We start from the raw sequence: 25672 nt of genomic DNA, 5'->3' as shown, positions 1-25672 counted from the left end.
TCGGACCAATTATTTCCTTTTATTATAGAAAAAAACCTTTGAGTACCATAGCCTAGGGAGAAATGACATGAAGCAATTTTATTCACAGTTATATAATGCTAAATATAGAATAGCACTCATAGCTATATAACAGCAATGCAGGATAAGCCTTAACAGAAGAGACAAAGCTCTTATTACACAAGGGCTTGAAAATTCTCTTGTATAACATTTTTCTCTTCAACCCACTTGCAGCTATTGTGTAACTGTCAATGCTGTCTTATATTTTCTGTTATATAACTAAATACAAGTAGTTTTTAATTTTTGTTTCTGTCAAGGAATTGTCCAGTATTGCTGTCATCATATAATAATAAAAAGAAAAAGGGAAGACAGAATGAGCAGTTCAAAGAGGCATATAGCATTGAAGTGGGGTGTTATAAGTGAAGAACCACTGGAGGGGGAAGGTGAATGACAGGGACTGGAACAAGAGGGAAAATGGGTGGGGGGTGGATGACAGACAGGATCTTGGATATGATGGAAGAGAGGAGAGTGCATAAAGAAAGGAACCCCCCAAAGGTATGAAGAGCTGAATTTTGAAATTAGATGAGCAAGTGATGCAGCAAAGTAGTATTAGATTAATGATCAGTGTAGGTAAATGGAGAAACTAGACATATCACAAGATTCAAAGCATGCACAGAAAGATAAAGTGGTGGGAAAGCAGATAATGAAAATAGGAACTGTGATTAAAAACAGGGAGGGAGTAATTGATAGAAATTGAAGATGTCTTGAAATGTTGGGAGTAGTAGGTAAAGGATCTTTTTGAAGACGGGTGAGAGACAAAGTCTGTACATACCCACGAATGGCCAATGCTTATTAAATGAGAAAAGTAGTGTAATTAGATATTTTAAAAAGGGAAAAAGCCTATGCAATGACAATGTGACAAGTGAAATTATATTTGTTAATGGGGATTTTGGAATAAGAAAAATTGTTGGCATATAGAGTACATTCAAAAAGAGATGTATAAATCAGTTTTCATAGCAATACCTGAGAAACCTGGTGCAATAGAATATAATCTTTAGGACCATCAGGTTAATGAGTTAAATCCTAAAAAATCATACTAAAATAATTTTAATAAAATAAAAGTTAAAACCAGAAATTGCAGAAGCACATAGGCCTAATGGATTTGTTGAGGGGAAAGTTACCAGAAATGCCATTTTTTATCATAAAAATTATAACAGACATCTACTGAAATGTAAAAAGATGAATATATGTACAGTACTTAATTGATTATAAGAAAGCATTCGATGAAGTGAGGAACACAAACCTAATAGAAATCCTGCAAATAATAAAACTAGATGGAAAGGACATCACACTCATTACCAACTTAAAGTGGAGTCAACTGGCAGCAGCCAACATCGATAACAATCCAATATCACGGATAAAATAGTAGAAATGGAGAGGAGTGTGCCAGGATGTGTTTTGAATCCAGATCTATTTGCATTATATGGTAAATATCTTGAGAACATCATAGGTACGAAAGGGATTAGTATTGGAGAAGTCCATATAAATAACATTCATTATGCAGATGAGATAATGATTATTGCTGACACTACCAAAAAGTTACAATGACTTCTGGATACAGTGACTTAATGAGACTAAGAATAAATGTAAGAAAAACTGAAGTGGTAGTGGCATCAAAGACCTCAGAACCCCAAATATGCAAGATAACAATAGACAATGAAAGAAAAAAGCAATCTAACAACTGTTAACCTGGGTAATATGGTGACTCAAGATAGTAAAGGAACACGAAATAAGAGGAGAATTCTGATAGCCAAAAAAAGCCTTACTGAATTTTGTTGAGCATGTTGAAAGAGCACTTATGTTTCACTGGGAGGATAGAGGAGAAGCAGAGAGAAAAGTACATTGACAGTATTGTGGTGGCCTTGGAGGGTACTTATACACCAAATCAAGTGATACAAATGGCTAGAGACAGGGAGAGCTGGAGACAACTGACTGTCAACATCCAGGACATGGAACTTCAGCAAATAAGATAACTGGATATACTCCCATTTCAAGAGAGGAAGTTGAGAAGATTGATACTGGTATAAAAGCAAATTTTCAGTCCATTGTGTAAAAATGGCTTATACTGTATGTCTTTCAAGCTAAGGTGCTTCTGTATTTGGAGTTACATAGCTGTAGATACTGCCCTGTATTCAATTGTTCAACTATGAATCCTATGAACACTTCTTAAGTAGGAAAAACCTGGTTTCTTCTATTGGCAGTATAAATTTTTATTCCATTCGACAATAATACTTTCCTTTCTTCTTGCCATCTTCCTCTGCCTCCCTCCTCTCAGTTAATCCTTCGTCAAAACATCATTATTTTCTTCCCTTACTGCCCAAAGCCAGGTCCTAAGTATGCTTTAAGATGCTTTTTTTTTCTTGTTCACCATTCATTTTGATTCCACAGCCATCTCTCTCTAGATATTACTGTACTTCCCAGGGGTCAAATTAAACACACCCATTATTGTCATCTGTTCATCCTCCTTCCAGTATTTTACACTTACCAATTTCTTAAATTTATTTTGCTAGACTTCTAATTTTATGCATTTATCATTTCCATTCTCTCATTATAAACATGAAGCATTCTACAATGTCTTTTCTGGCATAACAGAACAGCACCTTTCTTTGTCAGAATTTATACCATCATGTGTGTTTCTTCTCAACTTTTCTGAGTTCTGGAAAACTGTATTTGGCATCTTTGCATAATAACTTTGGCGTAATTCCATTATTCCTTTTTTCCCACAATTTCTCTGTCAAGCTATTTCCTTCCATTACATCAAACTGAACTCTGTCTATTCCAGCATCTCTTATATGGGCTTGTGGTGGCCTATTGGAAACATCCCTGCCTGCCGATCGCCACACCAGGGTTCGAGTCTCACTTGGGCTTGATAGTTTCTTGTAGTGTCTGCAACCTCACCATCCTTATGAGCTAAGGAGGGAGGGGTTTTGGGGGAGTCTATAGGTCTACCTATTGATTCATCCGCAGCCATTGCCTGGCCCTCCTTGGTCCTAGCTTGGGTGCTGATCCTATGAACATATGGTCAATCTCTAGGGTATTGTCCTGCTAGCTTGGGCATTGGCACTGTCCCTTGCCATTGCCAGTCATGATCAACCTTTATGCAGTTATTGGTCATCAGCTGTTGCTAATTCTAAGTTATTAGATATGTTGAATAAGCTAATATTAAAATTCATTTCTACTTTCAATGTTAGAAAAGCAATAAATTTCCAGATATAATGTACAGTAATACATATAAAGTTTGAAGTAAAGATGAAAATTTACAAAAGTGTAATTACCATACCAGTTAGTTATACTGGAATAAATAAATAAATAAATAAACAAATATATAATATATATATATATATATATATATATATATATATATATATATATATATATATGTATGTATGTATGTATATTTCATTCAAACTGAAGATAAAGAAAAGAAATTAAACACACTAGTAATTACCTATGGTTTCCAAACCCTCATACCGAAGCTGGAATCCAGAGGCATCAATACATTCCACATAAAAACCAGGAGTGAAATGACGAGGTAGATCATACTCCATGTCTTCATCCCTTTCAATCCATTCACTCGATCCTCTCTTAAGTATTTTTCCTCCTCTATGCACAATAAAATGAGCTGCTGCTAATTCACATCCAACAGCAGTAACACGTTCTTCTATGTATCTGGTGAAATGAGAGCACTTGTACAATTAAGTGTGTAATATAATCCTTCATTACGTACAATGCAAACAAAATTCAATAGATATTAAGCAGAGGTTTACACCATGTTTACAAGTGCAGCAATGTGGAATATAGGAATCAGTATTTAAAGATCAATACAGGCCAGCATAAATAAATCTGAAATACAGTATACTGCATAAACTTTGCTAGGTTACTTCGAGATATCTTTAGAACTGAACTAGATTATTAAAAAAAATTTATATACTGTACCATACTCCTAATAAAGACTGGGAATACAGTACAAAAACATAAACATTTTTCAAATATCACTCAAGTCGTGTCCACACGATTGAGCATGCCCGACGGGCAAACAGTGATACCAGGCCACAATAGTTAGTAAGAATGAGGGTTGATGACGTCAGAAGCGGGAAAACTAAAGGCAGGGATCTGGCAAAACTGTATGATGCCAGATCCCTGTCTGTGGTTTTCCCGCTTCTGACGTCATTAACCCTCATTCTTACTAACTATTGTGGCCTGGTATCACTGTTTGCCCGTCGGGCATGCTCGATCGTGTGGACAGGGCTTTAGAACATGAAAGGCAAATCTTGAATATTCAAGTACTGTATATTGTAAAGTAATTTTTGGGCTCAGGCCATGTCGTCCTGATGGAAGGTTCCTTTAAGTAGCTTCCTAGGGTATATTTGACTACAGTGATATTCCCAGAGAATTTAACTTAAGGTCTCCAGAATTCTAACTCCTGGCGTGAATATCCTTAAAGTTTCCTTTTAGGATATCGCATAATATCAGGGGACGTATTGACACGCCACTAGCAATCTGCATCCGGCATAGCGTTTACGCTTCGAGGGGGGAAAGTGGCAAAATAAAAGAGGAGCCGTTATAAAATTCTCCCCCTCCGTTACTGTTTGAGTACTCAGATGGCGCCATAATCGTTACTGTTTGAGTACTCAGATGGCGCCATAATCGTCGGCCATCTTTACTCCTTTTTCTGTAGCGCTTCAACTCTGTGGTTTTCCCAGTGCTCTCTCGTTATAGGATTTATCATGCAATCTCCAGCTTCTTCTGCCTCTGGAAAGTTGAGTATTTAATTCTTATATTGTATAAATTTAGCTCTGGCCATAAAGTAAAGAATTAATTTGAATTAAACTATGTTTTTTGGCAGAGCTATTGCCTGGACCGGAGGCGCCTTCGATGCTGTCGTTCGTAACGCATGAGTTATTTAGTTAGCCAGAACGACTTTCCCGGTATAATAGCTTAAATAAATATATTTAGCTATGTAGTCTTCATTGCTAGGAATTAATTGTATTATGCCGATAGTATTCTCACTAGTTTTGGCGAATTAGGTAGCCGATCTTGTTTACGCTAGGCTTCCTAGCCTAGGCGTTATAGACTACTCTCTTGCATGATATAATAGGTGTTCCTGGTGCTATTAAATTTAAATGAAGATATTAGGCAATTTATACATATAAGACATATGGATTGCATAAAAAATTTCCGCTTCCAAGATAGTATACGAGAGCGCTTCGATGAGTGAGGTAGTCTATCTCACCGTCGCTAGGCTAGTAGCCTAGTGGCTTTAGTACACTTTCATACAATCTCCCCGGTTACCCTTATGCATAGGGTAATCCCTCCTTCCCTCTGAGCGTGGCCTATGGCTACAATCCTAGCTGGTCTTGCCTCAAATTGTGATTCTGGTAAGGCTAGGATAGGGTTTTTCTGCCCCTTTACCAAGCTACTGTTGGTGAGCTTTGGGTTTTGGTACTTATCGTGTGCCGGCAGCTGATCGATAGGGTGAATGTACTCCCCTGTCGGACCTAGTTGTTTGGCATAGGAGGCCTTGCCTCCCTAGACTGCACTTGAAGGGGTCTTGTGATCCCCTTCTCCATGTGGTTTAGTCGACTAGTCCTGTGCTTGCAGACCCTAGGCTGAAGAATAGGGATTATTCTTCTGCCTAGGATGGCGCCGGCATGGGACGTCTGTTTCTCTATAATTTAAGCTGGTGGCTTGAAGATGCCGGCCCCCTTACTGTATTGGCAGACCCTAGGCCGGGGAATGTATTCTCCTTACGCCTAGGATGGCGCCGATACTGAAACAGAGTTTCCTTTAGGTGTGGTAGGGACGGCATGCCGCCGGGTCCTCTCACACCTTATACAGAACCCTTTCCCCTTCCCATTCTGTCCTTTAGTGATGGCCTAGCCATCACATCCCTGTGGCCGTTGTCCTACAATCTCGCAGATTGCCGGCAGGTTGTAGGGCCGGCTTGGGCTTCTGCCTGTATGGCCTAGTCGTATAGTTTCCCTATAGGACATGAAGTTCTGGGATGGCTGTTTCAGCAGGTCTAGCTGCTGGCAGTAGATTCATTTGCTTTAGAGTGTTCTCCAGTCCTCCCTTGGGCTGCCATCCGTTTCCTACGACCGACTGATGCCGGCATAGGGGCGGATGGGTGGAAGCTTGATTATGATATATTCACCCCTTCCATTAGAACCCTCATTCAGGAGGAAGAAAGTGATACAGTGGCTAGTGCCGCCACCCTTACATCGCCCTTCACTCCTTGCTTTCTCTCTCTCTATTGGCTAGTGCCACCAGCTACTACCCTATCTGGTGACTGCCGGCCACTAACCTTGCCGGCAAGATGCAGGCTAGGCTTGTGGTCCGACAGCCGTTAATTCACTGTCATATCTGACTCTGCCGGCGAGAGCCGGTTGTGTCGGTACTCTGGCCACTACCCAGTTACATTGAATGATGGCTGGGATAGTATGCCGACAGTCGGGGACCCACCGGCAGTCCGGTGGGTCGCTGGCAAGCCGGCGAGCTGCCGGCTATAAGTATGATAAATTTTGTGCCAGTTGAGTTAAGTCTGAGGTACTAGCCTTGCCGGCCGCAACTATTGTATATAAATATACAGTAGCCAGTACATCTGTAGTATAGAGCTTACTGCAGACAGTTGATCAGTTACTTTGACCCTCATTATTAACTCTTTTGGAAGTAGGTGTTGTTTACACTACTCTATCCTTATAGGTTAGAATCTTCCATTGGGCCTCTTATAGAGGATACGCTAGAATTAATATTGAGGGAGGTCACAGCAATTGGCTGGGTGGGAAACACATGTATGTGTCTTTCCTATTTCATTTCTAGCTTACCTATCCTAAGCTATAGGCAATAAAATAAAACGGAAATTGTTATTATAATACTTATATTTATTAGTCTAGCGAGATAGACTACATTATACTCATTTTATTTTCCTCTCTTTACAGGAGGACTATGTCAAGTGCGATAGGGTTTTCTGCAGTGTTCGCTGCAGGAACTTCTATGGCCATCATGGGTGTAATACACACTCCCGCTGTTCCATCACCAAGGGACCTCTCAAATACTGGGACCCACAGGTATGTACCGTATGTAAGGACCTGATGTATGAGGCTTTTGAAAATCCCAAGACAGCGGAGTCAAGGGATGCAGCTCGGGATAAGATACACAAATGGGTTCGTGGTTTTCAAAAGAATTCCACGGGGCCTTACCTCCCTAGTGAGCGTATGAGAGCCCTTCTATTTCCCAAAGCATCTGTGGATGCTGTTATTCCTCAGCCTCACCCTGAGATCCCTTGTGTCCAGATATCCGTTGACACGGATGTCTCGGATGCGATGAAGGACATCCATCTAGATGATGAGAGGATGTCAGAGGTGTCAGAGGACACCGAAAAGGACCTTCTGGTGGAAGGTCGAGAAGAAGAGTCAACGGTGGCTCCTGAGACGGAAGAGGAGGAAGTCGAAACAGTCTCTGTTTCGTCGGTTCCTGCCCCAGAACCTGTACCCTCTACGTCCTCCACTCCTGAGAGGTCGGACGACACCCTGTCTGCCATCAAAGCGATGATGGAAATGTTCGAGAAGAAGAGCGAATAAAGGGAAGCTGAATTCAGGAAGGAGATTCTTCGGATTACAGCGTCCCGTGTGTCTCAACGGAGACTCAACGTTAAGGATCTTCCCTCGTGTTCCGAGGTTATCCCATGGAGGCATGCCGAGTACATGCCAATAACTAATGGTAAGATCTTTATTTCAGAGAAGCTGGGAGCTGTCCCTATTGAGGACATCGAGTTCTGGTCCAGCTTTGAGTCCTATCCAGACTGCTTCGTTCGTCTAAGGACGGAACCGGTATCCAAGGAGTACCAAGGAGGAGACGGAGCCTAAGTAGGTCATAGTGCTTGACCATTCGAAGACTCAGGCTTTGCTAGCCAGCAGCCTGAGGGAGACAAAGGCTTCACCAATTCCAAGGTGCCGACCCTGAGCAAGAAGTATCCCTCTTTTCTTGCTCCTACAACTATGGTTTTCCCCTTGGCGGAAAAATCATTCAGGGCGGTGGTTAAGGCAGTAAAAGCGGGGAAACCTTGCCCTACACTAGAAGAGTGTAGGCCCCTTTCCCTAGCCTTGCCATCGGATGACAAAGACTGAAAGGATATTCAACTTACCTGCTCAGTCGGGAAGTTGGAGGCTGATATCGCTGGACGTCAGTTCAACGAAAACATCCTCAAGTTGTCTGAGTTTCTCCTACACAGGGAACAAGATACAAAGGAGAGGCTTGCTGCCTCTCTGTCCCTCCAGGTGTCCATGGAGGCAATGGCTAGTGAGCAAAGAGCCCCAGACATGTTCATGGTCATGGCCAATGCACATTTGGCAACCCTAACGAAAGATTTCTACAGCTTCGTTAGGGCAAGAAGGGCTTGTAGAGAGTTTGTGTTTGCTTCGGCTGCAGTTAAACACGAGCCCAGGAAGTTGTATCTTCCAATATCTGGGGGAAAGATCTATTTCCAAACGATCTGGTCAAGGAAATAGTCGACAAGGCCGCCACGGAGAATAGAAATCTTCTCCAGAAGTAGGGCATGTTGGCTAAGAGGAAGTCTTCTCCGGATGAGGGTCCCCAACCGAAGAGGAAGACAAAGAGGCTAAGAGTGCCAACACGCCCTGCTAGACAACAACTTCCCATGACTGCGGCGCCACAGATGGTGGCACAGCCCCAACCCACCAACCAGTTGGTACCCCAGCAGGTGGTGACTCAGTCACAAGCCTTTACTCCAGCCTATGAGAGGCAGACCACCACCTTTCACCCTAAAAGTAGGGGGTCAGGTAGAGATTCCTCTAGACGTCCCTCGAGAGGAAGAGGGGGTAGGGGAGCAAGCGGTCGAGGAGGCAAGCCCTCCGTAAACAAGAGGCAATGAGATGCTTCCGGTAGGAGGAAGACTCCGACTCTTCCGGGATCGTTGGATCTTCGATCCCTGGGCCCACAGCATAATCAAGAATGGACTAGGTTGGAGCTGAAAGACAGCTCCACCAACATTTCCTCAGTTCTTCCAACACTCCACCCCCGTTCTGGAAGAATATACCCGAGAGCTCTTGAGAAAACGGGTGATAAAGAGGGCAAAGTCCATCAAATTCCAAGGAAGGCTGTTTTGTGTTCCCAAGAAGGACTCAGAGTCATTCTGGATTTGTCGCCACTCAACAAGTTTATCGAGAACGACAAGTTCAAGATGCTAACCCTTCAACACATAAGGGCCCTGTTGCCCAAAAGGGCATACAGTCTCCATAGACATGGCAGATGCCTATTGGCATATTCCGATCAATCGCCAACTCTCTTCCTACCTAGGATTCAGGCTACAAAAAAGATTTCAGAGTCATGCCCTTCGGACTAAACATAGCCCCAAGGATCTTCACGAAGCTTGCAGAAGCAGTTGTTCAACAACTACCCCTACAGGGTGTCCAGGTGGTATCATACCTGGACGATTGGCTGGTGTGGGCAGCATCCGAAGCGAAATGCTTGCAAGCATCCAAAAAAGTGATCCAGTTCCTGGAACATCTAGGATTCAAGATCAACACAAAAAAAGTCTCAACTACTGTATCTCCAGCTCAGAAATTCCAATGACTAAGCATACATTGGGACATACAGTCTCATCGTCTCTCCATTCCACTAAAGAAGAGGAGAGAGATAGCGGGATCTGTCAGGAGACTTCTAAAATTCGACTGGATTTCAAGACGCCAACAGGAGAGAGTGCTGGGCGCCCTACAGTTTGCATCAGTGACAGACCCAGAGCTAAGAGCACAGCTAAAAGATGCATCAGGAGTCTGGAGAATATACGCATCAAACGCTTGAAGAGATCTAAGAGGACCACTACCGATTTGGCTACGATCACTTCTCAAGCCATGCTCAGAGGCCAGAAAGCTCAAGAAGTCAATACCTCTACAACGCCTCCACCCTCAGTCGTCATCCACACGGATCATCATTGGAAGGATGGGGGGGTCACTCCCATCAACGCAGAGCTCAAGGAACTTGGTCCCCTCTGTTCAGGACCTTTCATATCAACATTTTGGCGGCGATGGCAGTGTTCCTCACACTGAAGAAATTATCCCCTCGTCCTCCAGTCCACATAAGACTGATTCTGGACAGCGAGGGGGTAATGAGATGTCTGAATCGTCAAGGCTCGAGATCGCCTCAACTTAACCAAGTGATGTTGGCCATCTTCCGATTAGCGGAAAAGAAGAGATGGCACTTGTCAGCAGTTCACCTTCAGGGGTTCCGCAATGTGATAGGGGACGCTCTATCCAGGATAGCTCCGATAGAGTCAGAATGGTCCTAGATGCAAAATCATTCTTTCATCTTGCATCAAGTCCCGGAACTGCAGATCGACCTCTTTGCAACAAGCGACAACAAGAAACTTCCTCGATACGTGGCCCCGTACGAGGACCCTCTAGTGAAGCATGGACCAGGATTTACCTGTTCCCTCCACCCAACCTGCTGATGAAGGTCCTCAACAAGCTGAGATCTTTTCAGGGAACAGCAGCCCTAGTGGCTCCCAAGTGGCCCCGGAGCAACTGGTTCTCCTTGATTTTGGAATTACAGCCGAGGCTGATCCCTCTGCCAGACCCAGTTCTGTCTCAACAAGTTCAGAAGTCGACTGTCTTCGCTTCACTACAGAAAACCCAAGACCTTCATCTCATGATTTTCTCTCCCTAGCAGTAAAAAAAAGGTTCAGGATCTCGAAAGAAACTATAGACTTAGAGGAATATAAGTCAAAATCTACCAAAAGGCAATATGAGTCATCTTGGAAGAAATGGGTGGTCTTTGTCAAGGCAAGGAATCCAAAGGAAATCTCGATTGATTTCTGTTTGTCTTTCTTTATTCACCTTCATGGACAAGGTTTAGCAGCCAACACGATAACTACGTGTAAATCTGCCTTGACAAGACCTTTGCTTTATGCTTTCCAGGTAGACTTGTCTAATGAAATTTTTAACAAAATCCCGAAGTTCTGTGCCAGACTTGGACCTGCAGCACCTCCAAGGCCCATCTCGTGGTCTTTGGATAAGGTGCTACATTTCGCCTCAAGGATAAGGTGCTACATTTCGCCTCAAGGATAAGGTGCTACATTTTGCCTCAAGGATAAGGTGCTACATTTCGCCTCAAGGATAAGGTGCTACATTTCGCCTCAAGGATAAGGTGCTACATTTCGCCTCAAGGATAAGGTGCTACATTTCGCCTCAAGTTTGGGCAATGAGGCTTGCTCTTTGAAAGATTTGACTCAGAAAGTTATTTTCTTGTTTGCTCTAGCCTCAGGGGCTAGAGGTAGTGAGATAGTGGCCTTGTATAGGGAGGAAGGCCATATCCAGTTTGCTGAAACGGGTGAGCTAAATCTCTTTCCCGACCCAACGTTTCTCGCCAAGAATGAGAGAATCTGCCCTCTGAAGGAAGATGTCTCGCTGTGTCCAGTGGAGTCTAAAGGTCTATCTTCGCAGAACTTCAGACTTCAGGGGAGGACAGCTCTTTAAAGGAGAAACATCGGGCTCAAACTTAACCCTGAAACAATTAAGGGCGAAGATAACCTACTTTATTCGCAGAGCGAATCCTGACAGTACACCCGCAGGTCATGATCCTAGGAAGATTGCTTCTTCATTAAATTTCTTCCAGCTTATGGAATTCGAGAGTCTTCGCTCGTTTACTGGATGGAAGTCATCCAGGGTGTTTTTTAAACACTATGCGAAGCAAGTGCAAGAACTAAAGCGTTTCGTGGTAGCGGCAGGTAGTGTGTTAAAACCTGTCGCTTAGTGCTGCTAGGAACAATGAATTATGTGGGACTGTAATTCTAGAGGGTGTACATGTTAGTACTTTATAGTGCAACATGGTAAGTGGAATGTCATCACGGTGGGACAGAGAGGGAAAAATAAGGCTTTTATATATACTGTATTAAATAAAAATAATGCTTTAATATACCATCATTAACACTACCATTACAATTATCATAAAGTTGGAGAAATATAAAGATTGCCGAGAACGTAACCACAATTCTGTTTACATTTTGTCACCTGGACTCGCACAGTTAACAGTTGATTTCATTGTTGATGTGGAATTTTATCCTTAAATAGGCTATTTATTATGAAATTATGTTAATAAGATGTAATGTTAATATTGTTTTGTAACATTTATTATAAATCACCGTATTTAGGGCTACCAATTTACTTAGAAAGACAATAGATTTAATACATTTTATAGTGCTTGACTCGCAGACTTTGAACAGCTTCGCAGATACAGAAAATTTATTTTTGAAAAATATGGATCGCAGAAAAGGGGAATCGTATAATTCGAACACGCATAATTCGGGACCCTACTGTACTTACAAATAAATGAAGAAACCAAAATCGGTTTTCTTAAAGTGTCAATTAAATACAAAACAAAAAAATTATACCGTGTATAAATCCATTTCAATCATAGCTTAAAATACGGTATCCGATTTCGTCAGCAAACCACTATTTTTTGGGAAACCCATTCTATTCCAGAAAATTTTTACTCTTTAAATAGTCAATTGCGCTATAATAAAACATGTACTTATGTTTTTAAATTTTGGGTGTGTTTTAAAAATCGAGTATTACTGACTTCTTTTTGTTTAACGTTTGGCTGTGATCAGATCAGCTGATGTCTAGCTTCTGCTCTCACGAATATGCGCGTACGAATACGTTAACAAAGAATTGTTTACACCATTTCTTAATTTATTCAAACCATCAATACAGTTAATATTACATAAGGACCAATGTGTTATAACCTATGATATTTATTGTTTAGTACAATTAAAACCATCTCTCTCTCTCTCTCTCTCTCTCTCTCTCTCTCTCTCTCTCTGTCACATCGAACGTAATAGCGGTAACCTAATTGTTCGATGACTTTAAAAATAGGCCTAGTACTTTCTTCTTTTACCATTTTTGCATATGGTTCCATAATTGAGGTGGGTACAAGTTGACTTATAACTGAAGTTAGGAAAAGTATTTTGGATATGGAAAGGACAATAATCTTTCGTAACAGTTTAGAACTATCGTAAATTATCATTCGGTCATTAGCGGCAGTTTGCTATTATGGATTAAACGCATAAGGAAAAAAAAGGTTTCAAGCTTTGCTACGAATTTAGGAATTTATATGGATACGATAAGTAAAATATTTGTAATAACATAATGTTTACTAAATGTTTGTAATATCATTAGTTATCACTTTGATCATGTGTGTTTAATGCGTTCGTTTGTTTATTATGATCGAAGATGGAACGTAAACAAATGGAAGGTTTCTATTTCAGGCGGCGTCATAAAGAAAAACATTATATAAATGGCATTCACTTCATTTATTTGGAAGTTCTAAGAAAAATTAAGTAGAGCATTGGTAATAACAAAATCAACATATAATCAATACTTGGTAAGATTGCTGTCGATGCAAAAATTAACCTATACACAGGTGTGTAAATGCGTCTATTTCTTCGTTATGATCAGAGATAAACGTAAACAAAACATTGGTTGTCGTTTTCTATTGTGCTTTTTGGCGTGTTTAGAAAACGCACGATATAAAATCGCCTTTATTTTGATAATTTTGGATTTTCAATCATACAAAAGCTAGTCTATTTAGTGATGGTTTTGCTATTCACTAGTTGTCTTAGACAATAGATATGACAAACATTAAAATTTGTCTGTATTTTGGGTCGTGTTATAACGGGAAATATATAGTGTTTACACCCATCCTTGTTGTAATTTTAACCATTTTTCAAGTTATTAGAACTTTAAAGCATATTAAATGTTTGACTTATTTACAAGAACAATTTGATATAAAGAAATACAGTATAGTACAAAGAAAGTAATGGAAATGGGTAGTAAACACGTTTGAATAGGCAAGTTGCTGGTTGCCATGGCCAAAATGGAATTATTTCTGCTAGTTGCGTTTCGAAATATGCGATTTTCCATTTATACGAGGTCATTAATCGACCAAATTCTCGCATAATTCGGGACCCTACTGTGTGTATATATATATATATATATATATATATATATATATATATATATATATATATATATATATATATATATATATATATATATATATTCACTAGTATATCTCCACTATTATAATATAAGGGATTTTGACGAAGGAAAAATCTATTTCTGGGTGAGGAACCTGTGTCGCCCGCCCAGTGAAATGCTCCTTATAGCACCATTTCAAAGGTATAAATACTGATAAATATACCAGAGAAAAAAGTTGCATGGAATGCTAGGAATATATCCAGCTCGGTCACCCGTAAAGGGTGTCGGTATTAAAACTGGGGCGAGTGATACCACTACCAGAGATCCCTTTCCAATTAGACTTCTTCCTCCTCAAAATCCCACGTTACTACGAGGTGTCGTTCACTACAGCTACTGACCCCCCCCCCCACCACCACCACTACCTAACCTTCTCCTATCATTCCTATTAGCACCCCAAGCTTGGGCCAGCCTAGGGTGAGGAAAAAGGAGGGAGGGTTCGAGGGTTCACTGGGCGACACAGGTTCCTCGCCCAGAAATAGATTTTTCCTTCGTCAAAATCCCTTTTCTGGGCCCAAACTGTGTCGCTCCGTGAAATAGTAACAGAGAATTGGTCCCATAAGCTTGGAAATACACAAAAAGTTAATGAACTGAATTAAAATTAGAGAAACTCAATTTAGCGTGTTTTACTAAAATCCTTAATATACCAATCTCTTAATTACACCCCAAATCAAGGTCAATGCTATGGTAGGGGGAAAGGGAAGGCAGGTGCCGCCCTGCTCCTTATTAGGAGACAAGGCACTAAGAGGGAAAATATACATGAAGATAGGACCCTGTTATAATGGTTGTGTTAAATCTGGAGGAACCACTATATCTTTTTAATCTTGGGCATGTGGTACAGATTCTGGCTTGGTTCTTTTTAATAGAATACAGAATACTATTGTCTGATTCCTTTCAGGGAAATGGTTCCTCCATCCTTTCTAATAAATAAAGGTCCTGAAGGTCTATTTAAATAGTTTTCCAGAGTGATAACTGGGCACAGAGATAGATCCTGTGGAAGTGGGACAATCTTCCACGGGGACCATCTATTCTGTGGACCCGCATTCTTTTCTAAGAATTTCGCATCTAGAAAGAATAAAATTCCACCCGAAGAAAGAAATCAATATGATTTGGTTCTCTAGATAATGCTGAGAGTTCAGATAATCTGGCTCCTGAGGCTAAACTTCTCAAAAATAACGTCTTCCTAAGAAGCGCTATATAAGTGCGTGAGTCAATATCATAGTCAGAATCTAGATCAAGGACATCACCTAAAACCCATGAAACTGCTTGAGGGCGAGTTACTGGTTTTAGTCTAGTACAGGCTAACGGAACGGAAGAAAAATGTTATTTTTATTAGTAAAATAAATTTTTGAATATACTTACCCGATAATCATGTAGCTGTCAACTCCGTTGCCCGACAGAATTCTACGGGAGGGATACGCCAGCTATCACAATACTAGAAGGGGGTGTACTCACCAGCGCCACCTGTGGCCAGGTACTACAGTACTTCTTGTTGACACCTCCTCAATTTTTCCTCGGTCCACTGGTTCTCTATGGGGAGGAAGGGAGGGTCAATTAAATCATGATTATCGGGTAAGTATATTCAAAAATTTATTTTACTAATAAAAATAACATTTTTCAATATTAAACTTACCCGATAATCATGTAGCTGATTCACACCCAGGGGGATGGGTGAAAACCAGTGTACAAGATTAAAGGATAGCTAAGTATCCCGTATTTCATATAACAGTTATCTCAAAATAACAATGAAATAATAAGTACCTGGTAAGGAAGTCGACTTGAACCGTTACTCTGCCTCTTTTTTAAGTTCGTCTTCCTTACTGAGCGCAGCGTTCCTCTTAGGAGGCTGAATCAACTCAAAGGTGCTAAAGTATATAGGGCTGCAACCCCTACTAAAGGACCTCTACACAACCTCTAACCCAGGCGCTTCTCAAGAATGAATTGACCACCCGCCAAATCAAAAGGATGCGGAAGGCTTCTTAGCCTACCGTAACAACCATAAAAACAACAATAAAAGCATTCAAGAGAAAGGTTAAAAAAAGGTTATGGGATTAAGGGAATGTAGTGGCTGAGCCCTCACCTACTACTGCACTCGCTGCTACGAATGGTCCCAGGGTGTAGCAGTTCTCGTAAAGAGACTGGACATCTTTAAGATAAAATGATGCAAAAACTGACTTGCTCCTCCAATAGGTTGCATCCATTATGCTCTGCAGAGAACGGTTTTTATTAAAGGCCATCGAAGTAGCTATGGCTCTCACTTCGTGGGTCCTTACCTTCAGCAAAGCAAGGTCTTCCTCCTTTAAGTGAGAATGGGCTTCTCTAATCAGAAGCCTTATATAATACGAAACCCCGTTTTTGGACATGGGCCTCGAAGGTTTCTTGATGGCACACCATAAGGCTTCTGACTGTCCTCGAATAGGTTTTGACCTATTAAGATAATATTTCAGAGCTCTGACAGGGCAAAGAACTCTTTCTAGCTCGTTACCTACCATGTTGGAAAGGCTAGGTATTTCAAACGATCTAGGCCAAGGACGTGAAGGAAGTTCATTCTTAGCTAAGAATCCGAGCTGTAAAGGACATGTTGCAGATTCGGACGTGAACCCAATGTTCTTGCTGAAGGCATGAACCTCACTGACTCTTTTAGCTGTCGCAAGGCAGACGAGAAAAAGAGTCTTGAGGGTAAGGTCCTTGAAGGAAGCTGACTGGAGAGGTTCGAACCTAGGTGACATAAGGAACCTTAAGACTACGTCTAGGTTCCAGCCTGGAGTGGGTAGACGACGCTCTTTAGAAGTCTCAAAAGACTTAAGGATGTCTTGAAGGTCCTTGTTGGAAGAAAGGTCCAAACCTCTGTGGCGGAGAACTGAAGCCAACATACTCCTGTACCCTTTAATCGTAGGAGCTGAAAGGGATCTCTCATTCCTAAGATGTAATAGGAAGTCAGCTATTTGGGTCACAGAGGTATTGGTAGAGGAAACTGCATTGGCTCTACACCAGCTCCGGAAGACTTCCCACTTGGATTGGTAGACTCTACGAGTGGATACCCTCCTTGCTCTGGCAATCGCACTGGCTGCCTCCTTCGAAAAGCCTCTAGCTCTAGCGAATCTTTCGACAGTCTGAAGGCAGTCAGCCGAAGAGCGTGGAGGTTTGGGTGCAACCTGTCTACGTGAGGTTGACGTAGAAGGTCCACTCTTAGAGGGAGAGTCCTGGGGACGTCGACCAGCCATTGTAGTACCTCTGTGAACCATTCTCTTGCAGGCCATAGGGGAGCAACCAGCGTCAGCCGTGTCCCTTCGTGCGAGATGAACTTCTGAAGGACCTTGTTTATGATCTTGAACGGTGGAAATGCGTAAAGGTCGAGATGGGACCAGTTCAGCAGAAAAGCATCCACATGAACTGCTGCTGGGTCTGGAACTGGGGAACAGTACAAAGGAAGTCTCTTGGTCATGGAGGTGGCAAACAGATCGATGGTCGGCTGACCCCACAAGGTCCAAAGTCTGTTGCACACGCTCTTGTGGAGGGTCCATTCCGTGGGAATGACCTGATCCCTTCTGCTTAGGCGATCTGCTGAGACGTTCATGTTGCCCTGAATGAACCTCGTAACTAGGGTGAGGTTTAGACTTCTTGACCAAATGAGGAGGTCCCTTGCGATCTCGTATAGGCTCCTCGAATGGGTCCCTCCTTGCTTGGAGATGTAAGCCAAGGCTGTGGTGTTGTCGGAGTTCACCTCCACCACCTTGCCTAGCAGGAGGGACTTGAAGTTCAATAGGGCTAAATGAACTGCTAGTAGCTCCTTGCAGTTGATGTGGAGCGTTTCCTGTTCCTCGTTCCACGTTCCCGAGCACTCCTGTCCGTTCAAGGTCGCGCCCCAGCCCGAGTCCGATGCATCCGAGAAGAGATGAAGATTGGGGGTCTGAATCGCCAACGATAGGCCCTCCCTGAGAAGGAGATTGGTCTTCCACCACAAGAGAGTGGTCTTCATCTCTTCGGTGACTGGGATAGAGACTGCTTCGAGAGTCGAACCCTTGTCCCAATGAGCTGCAAGATGGAATTGAAGAGGGCGGAGGTGGAGTCTCCCTAGCTCGACGAACAGGGCCAACGATGAAAGGGTCCCTGTGAGACTCATCCACTGTCTCACCGAGCAACTGCTCCTCTTCAGCATGCTCAGGATGCAATCTAGGGCTTGGCTTATCCTTGGGGCCGATGGAAAAGCCCGAAAATCCTGACTCCGAATCTCCATTCCCAGGTACACAATGGATTGGGAGGGAATGAGCTGAGACTTTTCTAGATTGACTAACAGACCCAGTTCTTTGATCAAGTCCAAAGTCCAGTTGAGACTCTCCAGACAGCGACGACTCGTGGAGGCTCTCAACAGCCAGTCGTCTAAATAAAGGGAGGCTCTGATGTCCGATAAGTGGAGGAATTTTGCTATATTCCTCATCAGATGCGTAAACACCATAGGAGCTGTGCTTAGGCCAAAACACAGGGCTTGGAATTGGTAGACAACCTTTCCGAAAACGAATCTCAGGAAAGGTTGGGAGTCTGGATGAATAGGAACGTGAAAGTAAGCATCTTTCAGGTCCAATGAGACCATCCAGTCCTCCTGCCTGACCGCTGCTAGGACCGACTTCGTCGTCTCCATCGTGAACGTCTGCTTGGTGACATAAGCATTGAGAGCGCTGACGTCCAGCACCGGTCTCCAACCTCCTGTCTTCTTGGCCACCAGAAAGAGACGGTTGTAGAAGCCCGGGGATTGATGGTCCCGGACTATAACCACTGCCTTCTTCTGTAACAGGAGCGACACCTCCTGGTGCAACGCTAGCCTCTTGTCCTTTTCTTTGTAGTTGGGAGAGAGGTTGATGGGAGATGTGGTCAGAGGGGGTTTGCGGCAGAATGGTATCCTGTAACCCTCCCTCAGCCAACTGACAGACTGGGCGTCTGCACCTCTCTTTTCCCAGGCTTGCCAGAAGATCTTGAGTCTGGCGCCTACTGCTGTCTGGAGAGGAGGAGAGTCAGTTTTTGCCTTTAGAAGCCTTGGAACCTTTCCTAGACTTGCTCCTGGAAGAGTCTGGACGGGAGCTTCCACGGCTGGGGGCTCTACCACGAAAGGGCGGAATAAACCTCGTAGCAGGAGTATCAGCCACTGGGGTGCGATAAGTCCTGGGGACTGAGGTAGCAACCTTAGTCTTACGAGCCGATGAGGCCACAAGATCATGGGTGTCCTTTTGTATCAGGGCCGCAGACAAATCCTTAACAAGCTCTTCAGGAAACAGGAACTTAGAGAGCGGAGCGAAAAGGAGTTGAGACCTTTGACAAGGTGTGATGCTGGAGGAAAGGAAGGAACAAAGCTGCTCCCTTTTCTTAAGCACTCCTGACACAAACATCGAAGCAAGCTCGCCAGATCCATCCCTAATAGCCTTATCCATGCAGGACATTAAGCGCATGGCTGAGTCCTTGTCCGCAGGGGAGGTCTTCTTGCTAAGGGCCCCCAGGCACCAGTCTAGGAAATTGAACATCTCAAAGGCTCTAAATACACCCTTTAGGAAGTGATCAAGATCTGAGAAGGTCCAGCAAACCTTAGAGCGCCTCATTGCTGTTCTACGAGGAGAGTCTACCAAACTTGAGAAGTCAGCCTGGGCAGAGGCAGGTACTCCCAAGCCTGGTTCCTCTCCTGTGGCATACCAAACGCCCGCTTTAGAAGTGAGCTTAGTCGGAGGAAACATAAAGGAAGTCTTTCCTAGTTGTTGCTTAGACTGCAACCACTCCCCTAAAATCCTTAACGCTCTCTTAGAGGACCTTGCAAAGACGAGCTTAGTATACGTTGACTTGGCTGGCTGCATGCCCAGCGAAAACTCAGATGGCGGAGAGCGGGGGGTAGCAGAGACAAAATGGTCTGGGTATACCTCTCTGAAAAGAGCCAAGACCTTACGAAAGTCAATAGGAGGCGGAGAAGACTTGGATTCATCCACGTCTGATGAGGGGTCCAGGTGTGCAGCCTCATCATCAGAAACCTCATCACCAGAGTGTAGCGAAGTGAGAGGTAAGGTATGCTGAACAGCAGAATCTGCACGAGCTGGAGCAAAAACGCTTGTGGTTTCCTCCTCAAGTCTCTGTTGAGGGAACACCTGAGGTTCAGGCTGCAAAGGCTGGTCAAAAGAAGTAGCAGAAGGTAGGCGCATGGGTGGAGGAGGCTGACTCCTGGCATGAGTGTCTTGCCTTAAGGGTTGCGCTTGCTGTAAGGTGAGCGGATGCGCAGTAGCAAGTTCCTGAGAAACGAGTTGAGGTTCCTGAGGTGTGAGCTGCGAGAGTTGGGGTAGAGGCTGCGCAGAACGCATAACTTGTCTCGCGAGTTGAGGTTCCTGAGGCGCAAGGCTAAGGTGTTGAGGCTCTCGCCTTGAGGAGGGTTGAGGTCGCTGCAGCGAGAGCTGAGGTGTCTGCCTCATGGATGGGAGAGGTTGTTGTACCTCAAGAGAGTGTTGCCTCACTGGTGGAACCGCAAGTGGAAGCGGAGGAAGTAAGGTATAAGCTTCCTGTTCCCATTGCTGAGGTTGCCTTAAGGAAGGCGGAGGTAGCTGCACACCACTGGAAACTGGTAACTCAGTACGTGGTAAGGTATCCTGAGGAGCCTCAACATCGTACGCCTGGCAGGCAGGACTGCGGTTAGGCGGAGCGATCGCAGGAGGAGGTGTAACCTTCTCAGCCTGACACTCACGCATCAAGACCGCAAGTTGTGACTGCATGGACTGCAGTAGAGTCAACTTGGGGTCGGCAGACACTAAGGTCTGCTGAGGCAAAGCCTTAACAGAAGTGATCTGTTGCGGCAGCACCTTACTCCTCTTAGGAGGAGTGCCTTCAACTGATGACTGCGGCGAGTCAGAGCTGATCCAATGACTGCAGCCAGGTTGTAGAGCTCTTGAGGTCTGGACTCTGCGTTTGAGAGGTCTTGAGACCTGAGTCCAACGTTTCCTCCCTGACAATTCCTCAGCAGACGAGTAAAAGACGGGCTCAATCGTCTGCGGGTGGGAGTGACGGTCTCTGGAAGACACGCCCGCAACCACCGAGGATACTTCTGTGCGCCGATCAAGGCCTGCCGAACCCTTTTGCCCTTCGACATTGCTTCTCCCCTGGGCTTGGGAGCTTGCAAGAGGTCCCGGACTGGGAGGACGACTGGCACGCACAGAAGTACCCTCACGCACCACACTGACACTGACACTGACACTAGCACTTGGCACTGCACTGACACTAGCACTCGTCACAGCACTGGCACTATTACCACCCACTGCACTCTTGACCTTAAGTTCCTTGACTTCGGCCATAAGAGACTTATGATCACTAACCACCGACTCCACTTTGTCACCTAAAGCCTGAATGGCACTCAAAACAACAGACATATCAGGTTGAGGGCAAATAGTAGGTTCGGGGGTAGCCACTACAGGGGGAGGAAAAGGTAGGGGATCATGAGGTGAGGAAAAAAGTGAAGAGCGAGAAGAACTTCTCCTAACTCTCTCTCTCTCTAACTTGGTTGAATACTTAAGAAATCGGACAAAATCAAGTTCCGAAAGTCCGGCGCATTCCTCACATCGATCTTCCAACTGACAGGGTCTTTCCCTACAGTCAGAACAAGCGGTGTGAGGATCTACCGAGGCCTTCGGAATACGCCTATTACAAGACCTACATCGTCTATGGGGTGGGGCTTGTGAAATGTCAGACATCTTGAATCAAAGAGTTAGCCAAGTGGGGATTCCAAATCAAGCAAAAAGATCGTTAACCATTAATCAGAACTAAATAATAGCTATCTAAGCTAATATAGAAGTTTTCCAGTAAAGCGACAGCCGAAATCTGAGAGAAATACTTCACCAAAAGCCGTGAAAATACTCCAAGATCATAAGCGTATCCCAGAACGTCTTGCCGGAAGCACGACAGAGGAAAAATTGAGGAGGTGTCAACAAGAAGTACTGTAGTACCTGGCCACAGGTGGCGCTGGTGAGTACACCCCCTTCTAGTATTGTGATAGCTGGCGTATCCCTCCCGTAGAATTCTGTCGGGCAACGGAGTTGACAGCTACATGATTATCGGGTAAGTTTAATATTGAAAAATACGAATCTGTAAGATTAAAATTGAACCCGATCTGAAATATTTTCTTTAAAGCAATTTAACCAAAGTAATAGTATTATTGGCTAGACCTCTTTCCAAGAAAGTTCTGAAAAAGGTGTATGTATATATATATATATATATATATATATATATATATATATATATATATATATATATATATATATATATATATATATATATATATAGTATGGGAACAACGGTTTTCAACAAGTTATTTCTACTTAACATCCTCCTTATCAAGCATTAAAGTAAAATTAGAAATGGATTTAAATTTTATGAATATGTAAAATGAACAAATAAAATTTTTCTTACCTTTGGTCTATGATTGCCTTCCTCTCTTTCAGGTTTTCATACCACTTTTTTACTTTTTTTGGAGAGAAGTCTATTGGCATTTGAAGTGTCCGAATTACTTCAACACTTATGCCTTTTTTAGGTGCAAAGTAATGAAAGAAACTGTTCCATTCTTCTTTGGGCCTATCCCATCTGAAAAAAAAACAAAAAACATTTGAAAATAAGAATACCTAACTTGCTCTTACAACTCAAAAGAGAATTTTAAAGACATTTACAAAAATACTTATCAAAAGCAGAAATAATTTCAAAATAAGTTATGCTCTTTACCTCAGGATTATCCACATATCTATAATAAATTAGTCACTGGTATGATATTATTCTTAATGGTATATAACCCAATTGTTTTTCAGCATGAACAATCAAAAATAGAAAAAATAGCATGGTATTTATTTAAATGTAAAGCTACATAACACAAAAGTAAATAGACACAGCAACTAACTTGAATAAAACAAGTGATTAACATTACCTATACAAGCAATTTTCTGCACTAAAGAAATTTTGTTCCTATCTAAAAAAAAAAAATTATTTGTACAATTCTTTTGGTATTGGATTCTTATTTCAATATGAGCTATCTTTTAATAGGAAAATATAATTCAATTAACATTACCATTATAAGACGCTATACATCTCTAATAGAGGATCTTTAAAATTGGAGTTCAATGAAAGATTAAAAAAAAGCAAATCAGACAATAGCTAGGTTAAGTAAAATTTTATGCTCATTCATGTGATGATGTTTTCATCTTGAAAATGACAAATTCGTACATAATTTGTATTTTTCCTAACTATACAAACCTTAGCTATTTATTAGGGGTTATACTTTCAGCGGAGCTGAAATGACGAGCCATTAAAATTTAGCGAGGGTTAACTACCCACACCGCTAGTTAGCAGGGATAGGGGGGGGGGGTAGCTTGCTACCACTCCCGTTCACACACCTGTGATTTAGTCACTTTGCTTGGAGGTAGGAATTCAAGGGGGATAGGGATGGGGGGCAAGTTTGTATAAATAGCTAAGGTTTGTATAGTTAGGAAAAATACAAATTTTGGCTTTGCCCGGGGGCTCCTTATCTGAGTATGTTAGTACTAAAAAATAAGGAGTCCCTGCCCTTGCTAAACCTTGCTACGCAAGGTCCGTGGCCTACGCAAGCTGTGTGTTGAGACGTGCAGAAGTGTGACTGTCTAGTTAAAGTTATTCCGAGTCTATGTAGGAGAAAACCTGATGTAACCAAGACTTCCCAATACCACCTCGCCAGGGTATGGGGACACAACAGTATTAGCTTAATACTAGGTACACAAGGGGGCATGGTTTACCTGCAGTGGTTTGAGGTCAGCTTATGCAGAGAACCCAGGATGCTGCTTTCCCCACGAGAGGGTAGGATGAAGAAAAGAATAAAAGCCAGTCAAATCTTGTCATTCACGCAGACTAAAACCGGGTAACAGTGCCCTCAACCTTCTGCTAATTGTCCAATCAGGAGATTGAGGTATACAACCAGCTGTTGTGCAGCCACCATCAGACCGATAGAAATCGTATCGAGTTCATGTGGGTCACGTCTTGCAGGAGAAAGGTTGTGAAAGTCACCTGGAGCATTCACATCCTTTCTTGTAAAACCTGCGTCACAGAGTAATCTGCTAAGAAGGACCAGGGGCATAGTTATGCCCCTGACACTGTGAGTCGTCATGTCGAGATGATGTTTCGGTGATCCTCCTCTAGTCTCTCCCAGTGCTGATGACAAGAGAAGAGACCCGGGCGGGCTGTTGCCGTTTTCTTTAGGTAAAGTCTCATACCTTACCCTGGGTACAGTAATGAATGATCTGGATCGTCCGTTACTGCGTTGAGGCTTGTGTAGGATCCGTCACCTCTGGAGACTGTCTGGCGACATACTCAGGGATGAAACTGAACATTGTCTTTCGCCCTTCTCAATAATAGGCGATGTCGAAAGAGAGACCATGAAGTTCCTTGACTCGTATGGTTGCTGTCCGAGTGTGTAGGAACAATGTGTTCTTAAATCAGGAGAAAATTTGTTGCCTGGTGAAGTGGAACATAAGGAGGTCCCTTTAGGGATCGGAGATTTGAACCATGTTCCGAGAGGAAGGTCTCAATTCCGACAGGGGAAAGGCAAGTTGTAAGTCCGTATGAGTTAGGAAAAGTCTATCGATGAGAGGGCGTCCCTTTCTTTCAGTTTGAAGGTGAAGGATCAAGGTTGAGTGATCATCTTTACCTGTCGGAACTGAATAGGGGGTCTTTTCCTCTTGTATATACTCGAGGATTCCGCTATTGCTGGAATCGAAGTATCGAGTGGAGAGAGACATTTTCACATGACACCAACCACACAAGACGTTATACTGCCTGGTAGACTGATGCTGAGGAATTCCTCAGATATCTAGACAACCTTTTCGCAAAGAGGTATTGGGTAGTCTCCAGGTGTACAATCATAGCAAAGCTATAGCTTGTGGTAGGTGTCAAAGTGGGTTGTCTGTGATGTGGAGAGGGTTCTCTTGGAGACTATCAGGAGCTGCAAAAGGTTTGGAAACCGTTCTGCATAATGCCATAGCGGAACTAGGAGAGTCCTTGAGAGGTTGACCGATGTTCTAGCCTTCTCGAGTGCCCTTCTCCAGATAAAACAGGGACGAGACGTAAACGTCATTGTTGTACCCACCGTTGTTGCCAGAGAGCCTTGGGGTCTAGGGCTGGTGAGCAACGGCAGCCTGAGATTCAGGAGCGTTGCGAACAGACCCCTAGTTGGAGGACCTCGTAAAATCGGGACTTTGTCGGCTACATGGCGATCCAAAGTCCATCCGGTATACCTTATCTGAGATGCTGTGCACAGATTGTCGGCGAGCACGTTCTTCCAGTCTGGAACGAAGCGGTCTGATAGTGGTACCGAACGGACTTTGGCCCATCTTATTGTTTATACTGTTAGATGGGAAGAGGCTATGAGCAAGTTCCTTCTTGCTTGTCGATGTGAGTCTCTATGTGGTGTGTGGTGTGTCGTCCATCACATCACTGAGTGGTCTGTTAGGAACCGATGAGGCTGCTGAAGGACCGGAAAGTTGGCCTTCATCTCTTAAGAGATTTAAGTGAAGGTACTTTCGGGCTTTGTCCAGAGG

At 43.2% G+C, this 25672-nt stretch overlaps 1 protein-coding gene across 4 annotated transcripts in view; it reads right to left on the bottom strand.

Moving 5' to 3' along the window:
- Positions 1–25672, bottom strand: part of LOC137654505 (distal membrane-arm assembly complex protein 2) — a 347277-nt gene that overhangs the window by 14799 nt on the left and 306806 nt on the right. For all 4 annotated transcript variants that reach the window (XM_068388180.1, XM_068388182.1, XM_068388181.1 and 1 more), the window contains 2 exons: positions 22530–22700; positions 3506–3726 (listed from right to left, as the gene is read on the bottom strand). In XM_068388180.1, coding sequence (XP_068244281.1) covers positions 3506–3726; positions 22530–22700 — 392 coding nt within the window. The remainder of the gene's footprint in view (positions 1–3505; positions 3727–22529; positions 22701–25672) is intronic.

Source organism: Palaemon carinicauda, chromosome 15, assembly GCF_036898095.1.
Source record: "Palaemon carinicauda isolate YSFRI2023 chromosome 15, ASM3689809v2, whole genome shotgun sequence".
In the NCBI taxonomy this organism is placed as follows: Eukaryota; Metazoa; Arthropoda; class Malacostraca; order Decapoda; family Palaemonidae; genus Palaemon; species Palaemon carinicauda.
This window is presented reverse-complemented; position numbering and strand designations above follow the sequence as displayed.